The sequence below is a fragment of the Ptychodera flava genome, chromosome 10 (assembly GCF_041260155.1).
Source record: "Ptychodera flava strain L36383 chromosome 10, AS_Pfla_20210202, whole genome shotgun sequence".
NCBI lineage: Eukaryota > Metazoa > Hemichordata > Enteropneusta > Ptychoderidae > Ptychodera > Ptychodera flava.
The window spans coordinates 4,394,593-4,414,992 of NC_091937.1; the positions used below are offsets into that span (position 1 = coordinate 4,394,593).

At 36.1% G+C, this 20,400-nt stretch overlaps 1 protein-coding gene across 4 annotated transcripts; it reads left to right on the top strand.

Moving 5' to 3' along the window:
- The first annotated feature begins 27 nt into the window (after positions 1–27).
- On the top strand, positions 28–17,386 carry LOC139141796 (katanin p60 ATPase-containing subunit A1-like). 4 transcript variants are annotated; one of them, XM_070711455.1, is made up of 11 exons: positions 28–146; positions 1,798–1,979; positions 5,778–5,974; positions 6,388–6,586; positions 7,104–7,228; positions 7,565–7,670; positions 8,624–8,782; positions 10,906–11,032; positions 11,883–12,017; positions 14,210–14,336; positions 14,842–17,386. In XM_070711455.1, the coding sequence occupies exons 2-11, from the start codon at positions 1,812–1,814 to the stop codon at positions 15,038–15,040; spliced, it is 1,542 nt and encodes a 513-aa protein (XP_070567556.1). In that variant the 5' UTR covers positions 28–146; positions 1,798–1,811; the 3' UTR covers positions 15,041–17,386. The 4 variants fall into 4 exon arrangements, with proteins under 4 accessions (XP_070567556.1, XP_070567557.1, XP_070567558.1 ...); XM_070711456.1 differs by lacking the exon at positions 8,624–8,782 and adding an exon at positions 8,822–8,980; XM_070711457.1 differs by having other exon boundaries at positions 44–146; positions 1,802–1,979.
- The last annotated feature ends 3,014 nt before the right edge of the window (positions 17,387–20,400 follow it).

Genomic DNA, 20,400 nt, shown 5'->3' on the forward strand with positions numbered 1-20,400 from the left:
AAGCCAATCAGACGCTATGAATTGTGTCACATGAGTGCCCTTTACATTAAAAAAATTACTGTCATAAGATGAACTGAAAGGTGCTAAGTGTGTCAAGAATACTGCTGCCAAACTGATCGAAATTATTTTTTGCGAGGCAAAGTAAGGTGGGTTGGAAACGTTCAAATTGATTAGCTCCGGCTTAACGTGACGATTATACACAATGATGATATTTTCGGAATGAAAGCATTTGAAATACATCGCATCAGACTATGACTGAAACCTAACTGTATTAGCAAAACTTATGCCTGATACTAAATAGGTACATATTGTGTTCAGGAAGTTGAGGTCGCAGCATTTCAGTCCCGACCGAATTCGTCGATTATCAAGCCCCTTTATATTACAAATTGAAAGATTTCCCAAGTATCCAGGAACGAAACGTGTTGTATTATTAGAGAGAAGGGTGTTGTATTTGTCATATTGAGATGAGCCATTCATTGAAGATGATCGATGATGTCATATTCCAAATCTAAAGATTACCATTCAACCCATGATGGCATGATGGAGATCATATTGATATCCTTCTTTGTTAGGCCATCACTTCAGGTCAACTCTGCAGTATGCAGTGTTGTTTCAATAAAATATTTCACAGCAAAACACAAGGAAGCAAAATCACATCTCAACTACATGAAGCATGTGCAAGGTCCCTGTGTGTGAGTGTTGCCTTGTAGTCACACATACAGTCCTCCATTTCTTTGGTAAACAGTGTTTGAGGACTATCTACAATTTTTGTGGTCTTATTTACCAGTAGTTGGATCCAGAGACCATGTAACACAAGCACTTTTCATGCTTTACGAAGTTTATGACAAAGCTGTATCCAGAATCAGTTATAGTAATCTCTAGTACATGCCATCATCCCAATAAATAAGTATGTTATTGACAGTGAAAATATCCTTGATTCCTATGCAGTGCATGTTATGACTGACACATGGTTTTGTTTCCTTGTATTTTTGCTCAGAAATATTTTTGTACCTAAGGCATTGACTTAGTAAGTTATGAATACTATGATCATGTTAGAGTGAAATAAGAGTAGCTTTGCAGCACAACAATGAAATGTATGTTATTGATTGTGTCATTTCAATAGATCATATTGATACTTAGAATGATTCAGAATTTCTTGTACAGATCCAGATATAGCGTAAAGGTCCCATGACATGGTCTTACATGTAGTTATACACACAAACATGACAATAGCTCCTTTCATACAATATGTTCATTTTGGCAGTTATTGGTCATGTTCATTTGCTGGATACCAGACAAATAAATATGTGAAATTGACTCTTTTTTAAAGTTTAACAAGTCAACTTTTGTGCCTTACCTTAGATTGCTCTTTAAGTATGATAAAGTTTTTCACATCTCACCTCACTGTGACAATGAGGCAAGGCCCAGGTTTATAAATAACATTGTAAGCTCGTTTTTGATGAGAACTATGTCAGTTTTGTCTATAAAACCAATGATTTGCTATAAGACAAGGGTCCATTACCTACTGCTGTGTGCCAGTGTGTAGTCCACTACAACCAGCCATGCCTTACCTGGTGCTAAGCTCTGTGGCAAAACTGGTTGATAGCTGAAGTGTTATCCATAAATCACAGATTTTGCCAGCCACAAAATATTTTGCTCAAATTACAATTATTTACTTCCTGTAAAGTTATTCCGATTCATTTTATTGTCTAGTGCATTGGAATAAGTGGACATTTCTAGGGTATGAGTGATTTGATACCTGGACTTTTAGTCGCATGTTATTGTGTTTCATTTCAGAAAGAATCATCAAGATGAGTGAAACACTAGCAGAGATCAGTGAAAATACCAAAATGGGACGTGAATATGCACTCCTTGGTAACTATGAAACTTCACAAGTGTACTACCAAGGTGTTCTACAACAGATACAGAAACAGATGGTCAGTGTTAAAGACTCAGCAAGAAAACAAAAATGGCAAAGAGTGAGTTATCTTTCCTCCAATATTGTGATCACTTTAAAGGGCCAGTAGCTGTAGATTTGGATGATTTTTCGCTATGTGTATCTTTGGTAGAAAACTCAGTGTTTTCCTATACCGAACAAAATAAGTTTTTTTCAAAACAACAATGCTATGCTTTGAAGGATTGTTCATTAGCAAAAGTGTGACCTAATATTTATTTTTTAATGACCACTATCTTTTTCATTTGAACTGCCAAAATATACTGCCCTCTGGTGGTCTACTTTGGACCATCATACCACAATTTTGATATCAAAACTCTGCTGAAGTACATCAGTTGAAGTAATAATAATAATGATAATATTTATTTCTTTAAAGCGTACTACACATATGTCTCAGTGCGCTTTACACATTTAAATCGATAAAATAATAACAAAGCATGACAAACTTAAAATGTAAAAACAATCAAATTAGGTTTAAAATGTACATGGTTAAACTTTGATGAAAATTTCTGCAGAACAAAAACAGTCAAAGTAAAAAAAAAAGATTAAAATTCTACAGAATAAGTTGCAGAAAAACGTTATAATAAATCTCGCATCAACGGTTACTGATAAATGGCGACCTTTCCAATACATTAGTAGTAGTTCTTTAAAAAAGGTGAGTCTTTAAATTGTGCTTAAAACAGTCAACAGAGCTAGCATTAAGGATTTCTGGAGGCAGTGAGTTCCATAAAGAAGGTGTACAGACAGAGAAAGCTCTCTGCCCTTGCCTTGTTGAACATTCCATGCAGTGGCACTAAACATTATTAATCACTCGATCTGAGATCTCTGGAAGGGGTGTATATCTTGATCAGATCCATGAGATGAAGTGGAGCAACACGATGAACTATTTTAAAGGTCGTCAACAAGATTATGAATTTAATTCTAGCTTCTAGGCAGTAAATTGTGCTATAATAGAACATGTATGTATGCAAATACAAAATCAAAATCAAAATCAAATACCTACAGATACATGTATACATGTAAGCAGAGACATATAAACTGTGTCACTAAGTATTGTGAATAATAAAATAACACAACCAGTAAAGCTCCCAACTACATTTACAATATTAACCTTAGGATAGTTACTGTCCTAGACTGTATTGCGTATCCTTAGAGGTACCATACAGTAAGCTCTTCAATTTAGCTGACATTTAATACTTCAGAGTAAGTTTTTACAGTTATTCATACATTCTGTAAATTTAAGTTGATATCAAATATTAATTGTGGATGAAATGAGCATTTTTCAGTTTCCATTCAAATTTCTATTGTCATTTTACCAATATTTTTGGTTTTGGGTGACATAACTATACCAGTATACATTGATACAGCTAAGCTTGACAAATCTTTTTATTGGTCTGTTTATGCATTTATGTGTACAGGTATATCCCTTTTCCTGCCAAGTCCATATTTCACCACCTGGTCAAGATGGTTAAAATTAATGAAACACAACATATTCCTCCATATGGTTTATTTTAACATAATACTGTACATTTGACAGCTGTTGAAAACAAAAATACTGTAAACTTGATTTTTTTGGACTAAAGATGCTATAACAGACCAAGCCAAGTGGGTGAAAATAGGTCATGTTTTGGCTCAATACTGCTTTTTACTGACTTGGCTGATGGGGAATTGATACTGTATGGCAGGAAAAGGGTTATATATGAACCCATACCTGCCAATCTTCATATACAGTGGTCTGTTGTTTCATGTATTTGTTAATCTCACAAGCCAGTTCAAATGTTTGTTCTGTTGACGTGGCCATCCCTCCTTATTAGTCCCCACGGACACCGTCCGGGGGGACTTATAGGTTTGGTCATGTCCGTGCGTCCGTGCGTGCGTCCGTCTGTGCGTCCGTCCGTCCGTTCACGCAGATATCTCAGATACGCCTCGAGCGATTTCATTCAAACTTGGTACATAGATTACTTCATATGTCATACATATGCACGTCGATTTGTTTTTTGATACGATCCAATATGGCCGCCAGGCGGCCATTTTATTACGATTTTTTCATGTACAGAGCCATTACTCAGGCATATCTAAACCGATTTTATTCAAATTTGGTACAAGGACATTGACCTATGTCATACATATGCACGTCGATTTGTTTTGTGATACGATCCAATATGGCCGCCAGGCGGCCATTTTATTACGATTTTTTCATGTACAGAGCCATAACTCAGGCATATCTCAACTGATTTTATTCAAAGTTGGTACAAGGACATTGACCTATGTAATACATATGCACGGTAATCTGTTTTGTGATACGATCCAATATGGCCGCCAGGCGGCCATTTTGTTATGATTTTTTCATGTACAGAGCCATAACTCAGACATGTTTCAACCGATTTTATTCAAAGTTGGTACAAGGACATTGACCAATGTCATAGACATGCACGTCAATTTGGTTTGTGATACGATCCAATATGGCTGCCGTGTGGCCATTTTGTTATGATTTTTTCATGTACAGAGCCATAACTCGGGCATATCTCAACCGATTTTATTCAAAGTTGGTACAAGGACATTAACCTATGTCATACATATGTAAGTCAATTTGTTTCATGATATGATCCAATATGGCTGCATGGCAGCCATTTTGTTACAATTTTTTCATGTCCTTAGCCAAAACTAGGGCACGTCTCAACCGATTTTATTCACCGATTTTATTCAAACTTAGTAAAAGGACATCAGACCAAATTCATGAAGAGGACTCTATCCTCTCTGAGGACTTGTAATCAAAGTACCCATTAACAAGTGGGGACTGTGTCATCTACGATGACTTGTTATTTATTGTTATGAACTTTGTAATGTGATGGCCTTTCATCCTGTCAGTGTAACCTTTCATGTTTATTCAGTGGAAGTCAGAATGCCCTTTGTCAGTTCTTTCAAAGCTCTTTGAGTGTTGCAGGACAAAATATCACATAGGTCATTGACCATTGAAATGTTTATTACTGCTTACAAAAACATCAGTGTTAGTGGGTGTGGTTATAGCTGAGATAAGGGTTGATTCTTTCTGAAAGAAGTAATATTGTAATATGGTAATTCTAAAACACATTATACACATTAAAACATAATGATTAAAAATTCTCAAACTAAAGGGTTTTAGTCTTTAGTGTATCGATATACACTCAGAAATAGATGCCAGTGCTTTCAATGTCGGTGACTTTGTTGTTCCTTTGAATTAAAAATTTAGTTTGATAATGAGAAAGACAAGAGAAAAAATATTTTGCATTTCACCTCAGACTAATGATATTCAGAAAACTATCATCAACTTGAAAGAAAAATTTCTGTAGAAAATAAAAATTCAACTTGCTTGTAGATATTTTGCCATCTCAGGGCAATGGAAATCTACAACTAGTCACTACAGATTGTACATGAATTTTTCAACCATTATGATTTTAAATTTGTGTGAAGTGAAAGTTTACATGTACCGGTAAACACCAATATTTTAATCAGTAAATTATTTTTCATTTATATTCAGAAAACTATCATCAACTTGAAAGAAAAATTTCTGTAGAAAATAAAAATTCAACTTGCTTGTAGATATTTTGCCATCTCAGGGCAATGGAAATCTACAACTAGTCACTACAGATTGTACATGAATTTTTCAACCATTATGATTTTAAATTTGTGTGAAGTGAAAGTTTACATGTACCGGTAAACACCAATATTTTAATCAGTAAGTTGTTTTTCATTAGAATTATGCTTTTTATAGAGTTGGATTGCTTGAATGTTGCAAGTTAGAAGGAATGATATTCATTGGCTTGTTTACTTCTGTTCTTTCTAGGCAAGACAGCAGATAGCTCAGGAGTATGAACTAGTCAAAGATGTTACCAATACATTGAATGCATTCAAAACCACAGGAGATTCTGCAGAGCGTATACCCAGTGCACTAGTTCGACAACCTGCTCCAGCCAAACATGATGTACATGTACCGTCCAGAGATCCAGATGTGTGGCCACCTCCAACACCAGTGGAACATAGGTGTGTATGCTATGTCTAATAAAGATAAACCATGCAGAGATCTTGTGTGACCAATTATTCTCAATAATTCTGAATTCTTTGAATCAGTTTAGGAATTTCCTGAAATTTCTGTGAGTCATCTCTGTACCAATACATTTAATATGGAAACTTTTCTTTAGTTAAAGAGAATGCTCTTTAGTCAGTAGCACATCAAATTAACTGATATGGTACACTGTAGAGCTATCCTTAGTTGACAGTAATCCAAACTTATTTGCAAACGATAAACCTAATGTGAAAAGTACCCCAGTCATGTTATTATCATGTGTAACTCTTGTTTAATAAAAAATGCTGAAATCTATATTGCCAACAGAAAGCTTAAGTGAAAAGCTCAAGATTTAACAAATTGTATTGATATGATTTGAAATTCTATGTAGACCATCTCCTCAATACCGTGGCGGTGGTCGGAAAGAGCCGTCTCATCGTCAAGACCACAAACCACAAGTACACCGCGGAGGAAGAGATCAAGGTCGCAGGGATCAAGGCAGAGGAGGACCATCTTACGGCAATGTTGATAGACGAGGTGATAAAGACAGAGGTAGAGGTGATAGAGCTAAAGGTGGCAAAGGAGATAAGGTATATACTAATTTGCATTCAGTGATTGATAGTAATATCTTGTTTGAAAATGTTGCAGAGAATTTGTACTTTTATAGGTATTTGTGTGTGTTGGCGGGTAGTAATTTGTAGTACAGTGGTAGGAACATGGCTATCAGGACTGTCGATTTTCTCTGTTTTGTTGCTATATTGATGGCATATCTTTGTATTCAGATCTGTACACAAGATTGACATGTTTCAGTTTCAGTCAATCATAGGTTGGACACAATGAAGTTTTAGGATAAGCTTATATTTCAGTTTTGAACGTACAGAACTGTCTTGTTCTTAAATACCAACTGTTTCCTTTACATTTGGTATTCTGTATTGCCCATAGAATTTCGACATTGCTTCTGTCGTAATTCTATTTCCAGTTTCAGTTAGGTTAAGAACAGAGTTAAACTTCCTCATATGAAACCTTCATGAAATATGGATAATTTTCCAAAAGCTGTCAATACGTCAGGTTCTCTAGCATCCCTTTCTTTATCTCTTTTTCACACAGGACAAGCGTAGTTCACCCACAGAAGGTGAAGATAAAGAAAAGAAATTTGATCCAAGTGGTTATGATAAAGATCTGGTTGAGAATCTTGAAAGAGATATTGTTCAGAGAAATCCAAATGTCCATTGGTAAGCTTAAAACTTGATTGTTTACCTTATGCAGATGTATTGAAAATGTCAAGTTTTATCAACCAATTCTTATAATGATATTTGAACAATATAGCAACTGCATTTGAGGTCACTGGTTTTCTAATAGTTGTACAGATGGACGATATGAAGTACTGTCATCTTTACCCATATACTGACATTTGACATATTTTGCATTCTTGAAATTGATCATTTTGAAGAGCTTTTTAGACAGCTAGACCAACACAAATGAGTGACAATCATGTCTCCTTGGCAAAGCATGCTATGACCACTGGAAATCAATTGATGGTGATCTAATGTATGTTTTGATACCATCAGGGATGACATAGCTGGCCTTGGTGAAGCTAAAAGATTACTTGAAGAAGCTGTGGTGTTGCCTCTTATCATGCCAGATTTCTTCAAGGGTATCCGTAGACCATGGAAGGTATGTCAAAGCAGTGGTGAATATTTACACACATGAAATTTTACATCATCATTCCAATCTCTTTATGGCTTTACAAATCTTGGCAATAATTTGAGAGTTTCAGTATTGTTCCATAGTAAATTTTTATCTCTTTTGCTGTTTTGTTGAGTTGCTGTTGTAGGTGAGAAAAGTCTTAACATTTTGGCATTTTATGAAATTTCTCACCCTGATGATATACTATATATCTATGACATTGGCACTTTTAATAACTACCTGTTTTATGTCTGGATAAAAGAACAATAAGGACATACTATTATTCATTGTGATATAAGGAAATGGCAACATTGATGTTGGTAGTGTTCCACTGAGACAGGGCTCACACCAATTAAACCTGAGTCTTGATAACTCTATGATATTTTAGTATGTAAATGAGCATGTGTTAGATGTGTGTAAGAATTCACATCATATGTGTAATTAAGATAGATGTATGTAACAATCATAATGCATAAATAAATTCTAAACTACCGGTAATCACAATTTATGTATACAGCCACACCCTTGTACATTATCAGTAGCTTTATCAGTATTGCATGTGTTTCATCACAGATAACCAGGTAATTATGGTTGGTCATTTTGCTTATGGTATCTTTCCTTTCCATAGAGGTGTATCAATATCTGATGTCTGTTTGTACAGTTTTCTGTCATGTATGGATCAACATTTGATTTCCTAATAAATGTACTGTGCAGTCAGTTTCTTGCCATACCAACATGAAGAACATCATAATTGCAGACTTGTCATAAAGTCATTGTTGTGTGTAATAAACTAGAATGTGCTGTAACCATATGACCCAGACAATCTGCCAAATTTTAATTGTGGTCTCATGATTTTAAAAAGTTTGTGTGACTTTTCATTACAAATGAGAGGTCTTCTCTTGTAACTAATCTCTTGTAATGATCAATGTTTTACGTTCTAGGGAGTACTAATGGTGGGCCCTCCAGGCACAGGGAAAACTTTGCTAGCCAAGGCTGTAGCGACTGAATGTGGCACCACTTTCTTCAATGTCTCGTCTTCCACACTGACGTCAAAGTGGCGCGGTGAATCAGAAAAATTGGTGCGACTTCTCTTTGAAATGGTATGTGCCTTCATTGTCGTTTTATTTTTGTTCCTCTAGGGAGTCATGATGGTTGGACCCCCTGGCACAGGAAAAACACTGCTGGCAAAAGCAGTAGCCACAGAATGTGGAACAACATTTTTCAACGTTAGTTCATCATCATTATCATCAAAATACCATGGAGAATCTGAGAAACTTGTTAGGCTTTTGTTTGAAATGGTGAGTGATGGCAAAATTGTGTCATTTGCCAGACTAGAGTGTGCTAAAATTGTGACTCATCTTAGAGTGTGCCTGAACATCACAAACCTAACGTATCACGGCAATGGCCTTAATAGCAGATATTATAAAAGCTCTATTATCTATTTAATCACTAATTATTAAAACTTAAAATGTGAAGATCTGATGGTAGAACGTGTGCACCATATCATCCATCCATCCTGGCATACACATCCATACATTTAGATGTACCAGTATACATACCGGTACAATGTGCACACAGACATACATAGATAAATACATACATGCATACATACACATTATACGTACATACATGCATGCATGCATGCATGCATGCATACATGCATGCATGCACAGGGTACAGATAAATATACACATATATATCAACAGACATACAGACAGACAGACAAAAGGAGACATACTTCCAAGCATATATTTCAACATCAACTATGAATACATTCATGTCATGAATCCCAGTGTTGAAACAAGCCATGGCTGTATCAGTGTATCAGTAAATATAATCTTTCCAGGCTTCTTCAGCTGACATCTAGCTGTCATTTAGCTTACAGAGTTACCCACATACCTCTAATCCAGTGACTCAGCATTTATCCTCCCACTCATCTTCCTTCAGCCTTCCACCACTCTACCCAAATCCAAGCCGGCAATTCTCTTAACTCCAGCCCTCCACCAATTTATCTAGATATCAGATCTGTCTCACAATCTGCCCATCAAGTCATAATCTGTCATCCAACCATTTAATTATCTCTTCACCTGTGTATCCAGTCAATATACCACGCAACAAAATCTTATTCTTGTACACATTATTCAAGATAGCATTCTGACACACAAATACTCACAAGAACAATTCTAACGGAGTTGACACAACAGCTCCATACATATTTCTTCCAATCTACATTGGTTATATTTCACAGACAACAGTAATCTTTACATCACCTTGCTATGAGCCATCTTTCACTGAGAAGCCCAAGTATTGCTTTATAAAATTAATTGATACAATATACTGCTAACTCACAAAATTATAAATGGTCATAACCAGACAGAGCTTAGTACTATGGCGGCTGCTTATTAATGTATCACAAAGGATAAAACTCATTCTGCCTTCTATAGCCTGTACCATGCAGTGGTGGCTATATTCAGCACTGAAGACATCTAAATTCCCTATTAATTTCCACAGAAAAATTTTCCATTTTAGTATATGGACTACGAAATCATAACTGGCAAAGTCATGATCTTGTTCAGTTTTTTGTTGTCATATTATGTTAGTTACACAAGGTAATTATTGCCAAGAGAGAACTACTAAGAAGTTGCCACTTCTTAGGAAGCTCTCTGTTTGTTTCATGATACAGTGTTGAAAAGAATTGACAGTACTTGTTAAATGTACAGAACAAAGCGTTGAAAAGAATTGACAGTAGTTGTTAAATGTACAGAGTAAAGCATAAAATGCCAGACAAGAAATTTTAATCAATTGCAACATTATTGCTAGCCTATTTCTAGCAGCACCAACAAGTCTTTGGTTGCCCAAATTTCCAATTCAAAATGATGATTTATCATACAGGCATCAACAATTGAAATATTTAGTGGATTGAAGAATCCTTATTATCGAAGAAGACACAAAAAAATTCCCCTCAAGGGTGTGCAGGATTTACTACCGTTACCGGTATTACCAGTAGTAGAAAGTTGCAGTGTTTGGTCACAGCGCCCTCACAAGGTGTCCGTTGTAAATGATAGCTCAAAATGTGGAGACATCATGTAGCCAGTGCATTGTAGTTGATCCAAGACAAGCACAGAAGAAGTAGCCAGTTACATCTCAGCAATGGTTTCATGTAATGTTTGTTTGCACAGTGCATTTCAGTGATTTAACATGAACATTTTACTTGTTTTGACAGGCACGTTTCTATGCTCCAAGTACAATCTTTGTTGATGAGATAGACTCTATTTGTAGTCGAAGAGGAACATCATCAGAACATGAGGCCAGTAGAAGAGTGAAGTCAGAACTCCTTGTACAAATGGATGGTAAGTTTTTGGTTAGAATGACTTATACAATATTACCATTACCGTGTAGCAGAGATATACCTTTGTGTATTTAATGAGAGTTTCAATCAAACAGACACCTGAGATATGTCATCTTCCAAGAATAAGTCGTGACATGGTCTTTCATTATGTATCAGGACTAGCAATAGCAATACCCTCTCTTATAATGTATTTCTTGTTCAAAAAATCTCTATGAAAATGAAAACAGGAAGCCATTGTTTTCTATGTATTTGCCATGAGTCAAACATAAGTAAAGCCTAACATACAATATTGCTATAGTGAGAGATGAACTGGAGACACATTTTAAATGGGTGAAAAATACAAGCAACAATAAACAACTATTGAAAACTTTACAGTTACATCTATATGAAAAGCACTTGTCTTTTATTTTTGTCACCAACAAAACCTCCTTAAAAAACATGTTTTATGAATTCTTCAATACACCACACTTGCCTCTGATGTGTGCATAGTAAGGTTTGCAATGAGTTTTGCCCATAATTTTCATATTTCAGAAGCTGTCAAGTACTGACAGTACTTTAGCATGTAATTTCAAGATACTAACTGAAGGGAACATATAGCTCATACCTCTGTGCTGTAATTCTGAATTATCTGTGTTGCTTTAATCCATTTTATCCTGTGAGAATAGATTTTCTGGCACAATATTTCTAGTTTATCCTGTGAGAATAGATTTTCTGGCACAATATTTCTAGTGTCAGATCGGCATTTTAATAATGAATATCTTTCACTGGTTAGGTGTGACTGGTGCTACAGGGTCAGATTGTCATTCTAACAATGAGTGTCATTCTAACAATGAGTGTCTTTCACTGGTTAGGTGTGACTGGTGCTACAGGGTCAGAAGATGCATCACAGCAAGTCATGGTATTAGCAGCTACTAATTTCCCATGGGATATTGATGAGGCATTGAGAAGACGTCTGGAAAAACGTATTTACATTCCCTTACCTTCAGGTTAGTACACCCCTCTGATTATCTGCAATAGTGTGAATAATGACGGTGAATGTCAAATGACATCAAACAGATCATCAAGTACATTGGAGATTCAAACTATAGGAAAGAATAGACTGAAAGATCCGTCACCTGAGAGCGCTTTCTACACTACCGTGTGGAGAATGTCCTCGAACAATAGATCTTTCCATCTATGGAAAGAAGTACTGAAATAGTAGTCACACAAGTGCCAAAACAACACCAATTCTTTCTAAAGCGTAAATACCATGCCATGATTTTACTGACTGCATTAGTGACTCAGTAATTATAATGGTTGTGTACTTTATTGTTAGTCATAAAAATCACAGTTCCTACCCAGCCATAGTTGTAATCACGGTCCCTCCACAAAACGGTCAAGAAACGCCACCAGTTTCTTTTGTTATAGTCCGGGTTTCGATTGGGCTTTCTGTTGATTTTACTGATGGGGATAATCCCGGATTATCACGCGCGCGGCGGAAGGTGTTAACAGTTACGTGCATAAAATTATCGTAAGCAGAAACTTAATTCTCCCAGAATGCATTCTGATTATTGTCTGCGCATGCGTTTAAAGGTCAAAGTTTGTTTACATCTGCCTGCCATATCTTCCAAGAGAGATTACTGCGCACCTTTGAGTCACGCAGCGTGAACTATGTACAAGTTCGGAGACGATTTCGTCAATTTTGACGACTCCCATGTTGATTGGGACTTCATTTTGGAAGATAAAAATCCTGCGTCGACACGTACTGCTGCGAAACCCAAGCCTTGCGTGGTCTTCCAATGTCCACAGTGTAGCAACCGATACAATCAGTTTGTATATAAATACCCATCGAGGGCTGACCACGGGCTCTCATGGGTAACATACGAAACATACGAAACCCATACACGACACGATTTGTATCTCACTTGATCCTCAATCTGGAAAACCCATGGCAGAGAGTTGGGCGGCCAGGCTTGGGGAGTTCATGTCACCAAAACGTCGCGACACTTGTAGGGTTTCTAGATTCTCTAAATTTGGCGGTCTGAGAATTCGAAAGGTCGACAAAATCAAAACATTGGGTTCGGCAGTAACTTGTGTTTATAAGAAAGAACAGATTCCGTCATGAACATGATTGCCTACTTTTGAGAAGACTGAACGATCGATAGGGACGCACTTGACACCTCTCAGAGATCGAGAAAGGAGAAAAAAAGGGGGAAAAAACGTTGCACTATTACCATAACGCCAACTCTCAATGGGTCGACGCACGGTCGATGGGAGCACCTTGCAAAAACAAGATCATCGTAAGAGTTCCATGATTTCATGCATTGAATTTTGTTGAAAACGATTAAAAATTTCAAATCGAACTCTCAAAGTTTGGAACTGAGGAATTATCATGTTAAATCAATATCAAAAGGGAGTAAAGGAAGACATTTTAGAATTTTCCCATGTAATGCAGATACGACTCGTCGATCCCAAGCGACGCCATTTTGTTTTCAGTTGAAAATATAAACGCGGCAAAAAAGACTAGTTTTCTTGTCGAATTAGGTTTCAAAATAACAACACAACACGATTCCCTATTTTTTCGAAGTCTTTGCCTTGTTAGGAGGTGCATGACTTACTTTTTTGATGAAAGGTGAAAAAACAAACGGGGGAGTAAAATTCACTGTGTTTCCGAAATGCATGGCGTCGGTCAAGATCACCTCATGGCTGAACTCAGCCATAAAATACTATCCAAGATTTCTCGATAGTGACCTAGATCTTTAAGAAACTGTTTTACTCATCTTCTCACGTAGCCACAAAAGTCTTCAAATACATGCGAAATAGTGCAGAAAGATGAAAATAAAGTAGCTTGATTGACTGAAAATCGTAGAATACCGGAGCGGGACCGTGTCACAAGACGCCACTGAAACAAGACGCTAACATGCCTATGACGTCATTCGCTTCCTGCGTCCACCGCAACGCGGACTGTTGCAACTGTGTAGGTGATTAGCACCTTTGAACAAAAGCGTTTCTTGACCGTTTTGTGGAGGGACCGTGTTGTAATATACAATGTGCTGATAACATACATGTAAACTGTTCTATTGGACATTGTCACTGTGTTGTATTATTAAATTAAAGTAAGTGTTAATAGGGTTCTATTATACTGAAAGGAAATGCAGTGAGTAAGATAATGCGTAATTTTTCACATTTGTGCAAACAGCTGAGGGCAGAGAACAGCTACTGAAAATCAATCTTCGAGAAGTTCAGCTTGCTGATGATGTTCAGATGAATGCCATTGCTGAAAGTTTAGAAGGATATTCAGGTGCTGATATCACTAATGTCTGCAGGTATGTTTATTTCTCATTCTTCAAACATATCAATGTTAAATTTTCTCAGAGCCAACTTTACCTCGTCCATCTCCATTTAGTGTCTTTGGTGTAATGTACATAGACAATAATTAATTATTCTTTGAAAAGCAAAAAACATTTAATCAAAAGTTTTTATCACATTTCATCTGTAAAGTTAGTGCAAACACAACATTATAGGTTAAAATTATGTACTGTGAGGATCAGTTGTATTACAGGAATTAATTACCTATTGGAATTCTACCTGCATGGAATAATAGAAAGGCAGAATTGTTCAGCTTTTCATCCAGCAAACTTGCTAACAAAATCAACACTGATATTTCAAGTTATAATATGGTAATTGCAAGTAAATGTAAGATGCAAGACTAGCGTTCAGAGCTCCTGTGATTTCATTTTTAGGGGTGTTAGCACCACCAGATTCTGAATGGAACATTGAAAATTATATTTTCGGTTTATACATATTTTCATTTTGTCATATTTTTAACAGGGATGCATCAATGATGGCCATGCGTAGGCGTATCATGGGTCTGCGTCCTGATGAAATACGCAATATTCCTAAAGATGAATTAGATCTGCCAACTAACATGGCTGATTTTCAAGAAGCGATGAAGAAAGTTTCCAAATCTGTCGGCAAAGAAGATTTAGAAAAATACCAGAAATGGATGGAAGAATTTGGCTCTGTCTAGTTCCTGCCCCTTTTTGAAGCCAGCTCTTAGCATCCAAGTACTTTGTGTGTTCACAGTGAGACAGGTCATCTTTATTCAGACTGTAGTATTCTACAAACAAGGTGAAAACCGCTCATATGTAGTCTCTGTGTTTTCATCCTCATGAGAAGCTGCTTTCAGAGAGCCATCAGTGCTCAAGACTGTCCAGACTCTTCATCAGTTTTAATGCCTATACAAAGAGGTGCATATTTAGACTTTATACTCTGTTGGTAAATATCTTTGTGTACAACCTGACATTGTCTCTGTTTTCTAATGATATGGTGTGTGTTGCACATTGCATACAATATACTTCAAGATTTTTGCTTTCTAAGATTTTTTTCAACTTCCAAACATTGTGTCTCTGACTCAGAGTATATTTTGATGTTTATTTTTGCCATGCCAGCATCAAGTAAACTGATAACAAAATCCAAAAGTTCTGAATGAATAGATTGAGTGTTTGATGTGATTTGTTGGAGGCAATGCTATAACTTGAAAGTATTGGAGGCTGATTTCAAAATATTTGAAGTCTAATCATGATGAAATATGCTGTTTGAAGTTCCTTCAAAATTTGGAATTTTTACACCTCACCAGCTTCTTTTGCTGTCATCTTTATCAAAAATATGTGATGTCGGCTTTGGAATTCCTGTTTTTGTGTGAAAAAGAGCAGAATGGCAAAAATGTCAGTGATTTGTTGACAACTCCAGACTTGAAGTATGTAATTTTATCCTTTCAAGTACAAGGTGTTTTATCCTTGACTTATCATCTCAAATGTCACAAACCACGCCATTTTTTCAGTACATAAACAGTACTGACAGATTTCTGTGTTCCATAATTTGTTAGACTTGAGGATTGTCATTTTTGATCTTCCATGAAAGAATGACACAGGCTATTTTGAAATGCAAGCTTATCAATGACTGAAATACACCGACATAATAACCAATTCAGTTTTTCCAACCATAAAGTCACTTTCAGTCTTTATTAAGTAACATGTTGATAGATTGTATGTTCACATTTTCAAAACAAGTGATGTCTGTCCCAGTTAATGCTGCATTTTAACATTCTGGCTTTAAATAACAAAGTCAGGTTATATTAGCCAAGTATTGCCAAGCTGTGACTGTCATTTTCCCAATGATGTTGGGATACAATAGCTTTATCATGAAATAATATGACCTGATTGGTGACCTTTTGGTACACAGTACAGCCAACTCACAGAGTAAGCGTTAAGTACTCTAGTAGTTGTCAGATTGGAATCTGACTTCTTACTGTAAGTTTATCCCTTCCCAGGACACCATGGTTTTCCCAGATGCAGGTTTTATCAGTGAAATGGGCCGGGACCACTATAAAAAGAATTATCGGTAGTTACGCTTAAAAAGTTATGATCCTCTTGAAAATTTACAGTGAAAAGTATGTGCATATTGCTTTGTGTGAAGACTGACAGATTGGTCATTCTTATAATATGATGAAGTACAAATGTAGTATGAATGAATTTGACCCTATTCAAACTGCAATAAGCTAATTTTGACTTGCTTCATATTACTCTGTCCTGTGTTCATCAAGTATCATGTCATTGTTTTGTTATTTACATATGTCTATTTTTTTTTCTGGACTTTGTAGATATTGCAACATATAGTTTCATTATGTGACAGCTATTCCTCAGAACGGTGGAGATATTGTAGTGTGCTCTGTCAGAATGAGATCATCATAAATTACATATGAACCGATAGTAGTGTAATCTCGCTAGTGGTCTTTCATCAAAAAATGATGTGAATGTCAACATCAAAGGAAACAATTTCTCCCTTCTGGTAAAAGATATCGGCACAGATTTCATAGAACTCAGAGAGAGTGAAAGTCACTCTGAAATGCACTAAGATGCATGGATACATGTAGTGGCATGTACACATGATCTGTCATAGATCTTATGAGGCTAACCAAATAGTTTCTCTGAAAACCCATTTAATTTTGCAAGATTTTATAAACTGTACAGCATTGTGACAGTTTCATGTACCACCAGTGTTGATATCCAAATGTTAATACTGTTTGAAAATCACTATTTTGATATCGGCACCTCACCAAGTTATGAACACAAGCAATAGTGTAAAAGCTGCCAGTAGTTTAGAAAATACGAGTCATGCAAACAATACCCATAATAACATCAACTACCATTCAGCTCTTTTCAATACTACCCATCATATTTACTTTTCAAATACTTTGTCGATTTCACAATGATTCATTTCATTTTTTGTCTTCTTGAATTTCATGAAATGCCTGTAATATATGTTGTTTGATTTTGATTTTGCATCATTAAAAAATGAACTGTGTTGACAGCCAGATATGATTCTCTTGTTTTGTTTTATTAGCTTACAGTTGCCATATTAAATATTAGTGGTAGCCATCTATCCTCTGTCTGTCTGTCTGTGTGTATGTATGTATGTATGTATGTATGTATATGATGGTTTCAATCGGGTTCAAACTCACAACGTACGGTATCCAATCACCTAGCACAAGCCATGCACGCATGCATTCACGCAAGCACGTACGCATGCATGCATACATTTATGTATGTATGTATGCATGTATGTATGTATGCATTTATGTATGTATGTATGCATGTATGTATGTAGGCGCATCCATTCTCTTAGCTTTCTTGGAAACAATGGTACTTGTAAGCATACAGTTTGGTTTGTATTGTATTATTTCAGTGTTATTTGTCAAGGATGGAATTTCGTAGGTGTTAATGGTAAACCCCAAAATTACGCGAATGAGCTCAATAAATGCAGAGACAATTAAAAACTAACATCAAAACTACAGGACCTAGACTTTTAAAAGTGTGCAGAAATGGCCCTACTGGGTCAAAGACCTAATTTTTTTCAAACCATGTTGTTTACAGAGCTACCGGTATATGCAAATGATGTAAATAATGTAAAGAATTATCCAAAATCTTGAACTTAGCACTTGCTCTAGGACTTGAAATTTTGGAGAAATTTTCTTTTTTTATGCAGATTGTGGTTTTTTGAAACCAAGTTGATGATCACATGACTAATCTGTCAATGAGCAAACATCACCCAGTACCCTAAACACTTGTGAAACATTCTAAACTCAGAAAGTGCTATAAAATTTTACATTTTGTTGATATATTCCCAGCAACATTTAGGTATGATTTTGTTCGAACCATAGACTATTTCTCCACTATGTTCAAACCATAGTTATTAGGATGACTGATATGCAAATGATGAGCAATATACATGTGAACAATGGTAAAAAAAGAGTACAAATGGTATAAAAGTGGCCCTAGGGCTTTGAAATATAGTAGGTATATCCCTATGTGGTGCAAATTTATGTGCTAATCAAGTTAATGAGTATTGCATATGAGCACAAATCTAAAAAGGCCAGGAATTCTTAGCCAAAAAAGTCTATTTTTTACCTTAAAGGGCCAGTGATTGGGTCATGATGGAGTCACCACAGGCGGACGTTGTTACCACAGCTCGGAACCAGCCTAAGTCAAAGGGTACGACCTCATTAGCTAATTAATGGTCCTACTACCATTACTGCCAGAATGTACTTATTACAAAGCGATATTAAAATGGTAAAAATTGAAAAGTTGTATTTTTCCTGAATATTTGTGGTATTATTCAAACATTGCAACACCAGCATTTTTAATCACTGCCCTCTGTAATTGAAGGCATGTGCCCATATAAATCTAGTTCAATCTCTAATATAAATATTTTGTTCAAGGTTAAAGTCCCAATGCCAATTTCACAACCTCTGATCTTGTTCATTTTTGTCTCACTTTCTTATTTTTATGAAAGTGAAATAATTTTAGAAAAACCTTCATGGGTCCTTATGAGAATAAAATGCATGTGGCCTTAAGACAGTCTGTGTTATTTGAAAATATCTTCTCTTCATACCTCGGTTTTCTCAGAAAGTCATTATTGTACAGTTTGCACATTTTGCTTGTTCATAAAACGGGCTTTACCACGATATTATTTTAACTTTACCACGATTCCGGTACATAGGTAGTTATAAATGAAAGTACACTATGATGATGGAGATGTTACATTTGCATATCGACAGTGTACATTTCATAATTAATAGTACATTAATAACATAAACATTTTAAACTTTCGTCTTGACTAGTTATACCTTATGGCTTTACCATCATCAAGATGAGTAATTTAAGGCTGATAGTCTCCGAGTCGTTTATTCTGTTCTTGGCCAAATTTCGAAACTGAAATATACTCCTCATTTTGCTTGAAAGTGACTTTTTGATCGTTTTCAGGTCCCTGGCGTCTTTCACGCCCTCCCAGTGATTCGTCGATAGGAATGTGAAGCAATGTAAATTTCCACTATAAAGGTACTCGATACCATCAATACATTATTTATGCCTTGACAAATATGGATTTAATTTCTCGTTCTCGAGGCGATGGAAAAACGTTGCTGTAGTTTAGAATTTTCTGGTTCATATTATCAGGATATGTAAGCAATGGTGAAAACCAGGAAATTAGACAGTGTCTATTAGAACCTGAAAGCGGGTCACCAGTCGACACGACTTCGTCCACGAGTATCGCAAGTTTTACGCACCTGTTAAACCAATTCACAGATTAGCCTAACAATACATGCAACGCAAAGAAATTGGCCGGCCATGGATCTATTCTGAAATTCCAGCCGGGTCTTTCGAACATTGAACATGCCGTAAGAGGTTAAAAGTGCAACAGAAAATATGTTACGATGAGTCCATAAATTTATGCTAACCTCTCTCCTTGCGACGTTGTTCATCGACCACGTCGTGTTCTGAGTGCTACAGCTCCACCTGAGGATATTTGTGGTTCACTGAGTATGATATTTCTGTTCATAAATGTCAGTGACACTTCTCAAAACTGCTTTCATTTACCATGACTGAGATTAGCAGAGTCCAAGTATTACCACATCAAACAGATCAAAGACAGGAAACTACCCATGACAACTCTACTAGTAAAACTTTCAAAAGTTCGACTTTGACCTGTTGCAATGACCTTGTCACGTGTCGCCCGAAGATCATATGGAGAAAACGGCGTATGATGAACGAATATACTGTTGATATTACTGTTTCTGTAATTAGGGTGTCGAAGGCTGACGAAAACGATCAACAGGCTATGGATGAATGTTTCGGAAAAAACTGACAATCATATCGTAGTACCGCACCCGGTACATCTTTCTATTCAGATGAGATAAAAATCCAGAGCTATAACTTAAAGTTTTCTTTGTTGTCGAACGTACCATAAGATTAGGGAAAAAGATCTAGAATGTCTATCGAAAGATCCTATAATTTTCAAAATACAGTGACTTCATTTCATTTCAACTAATAT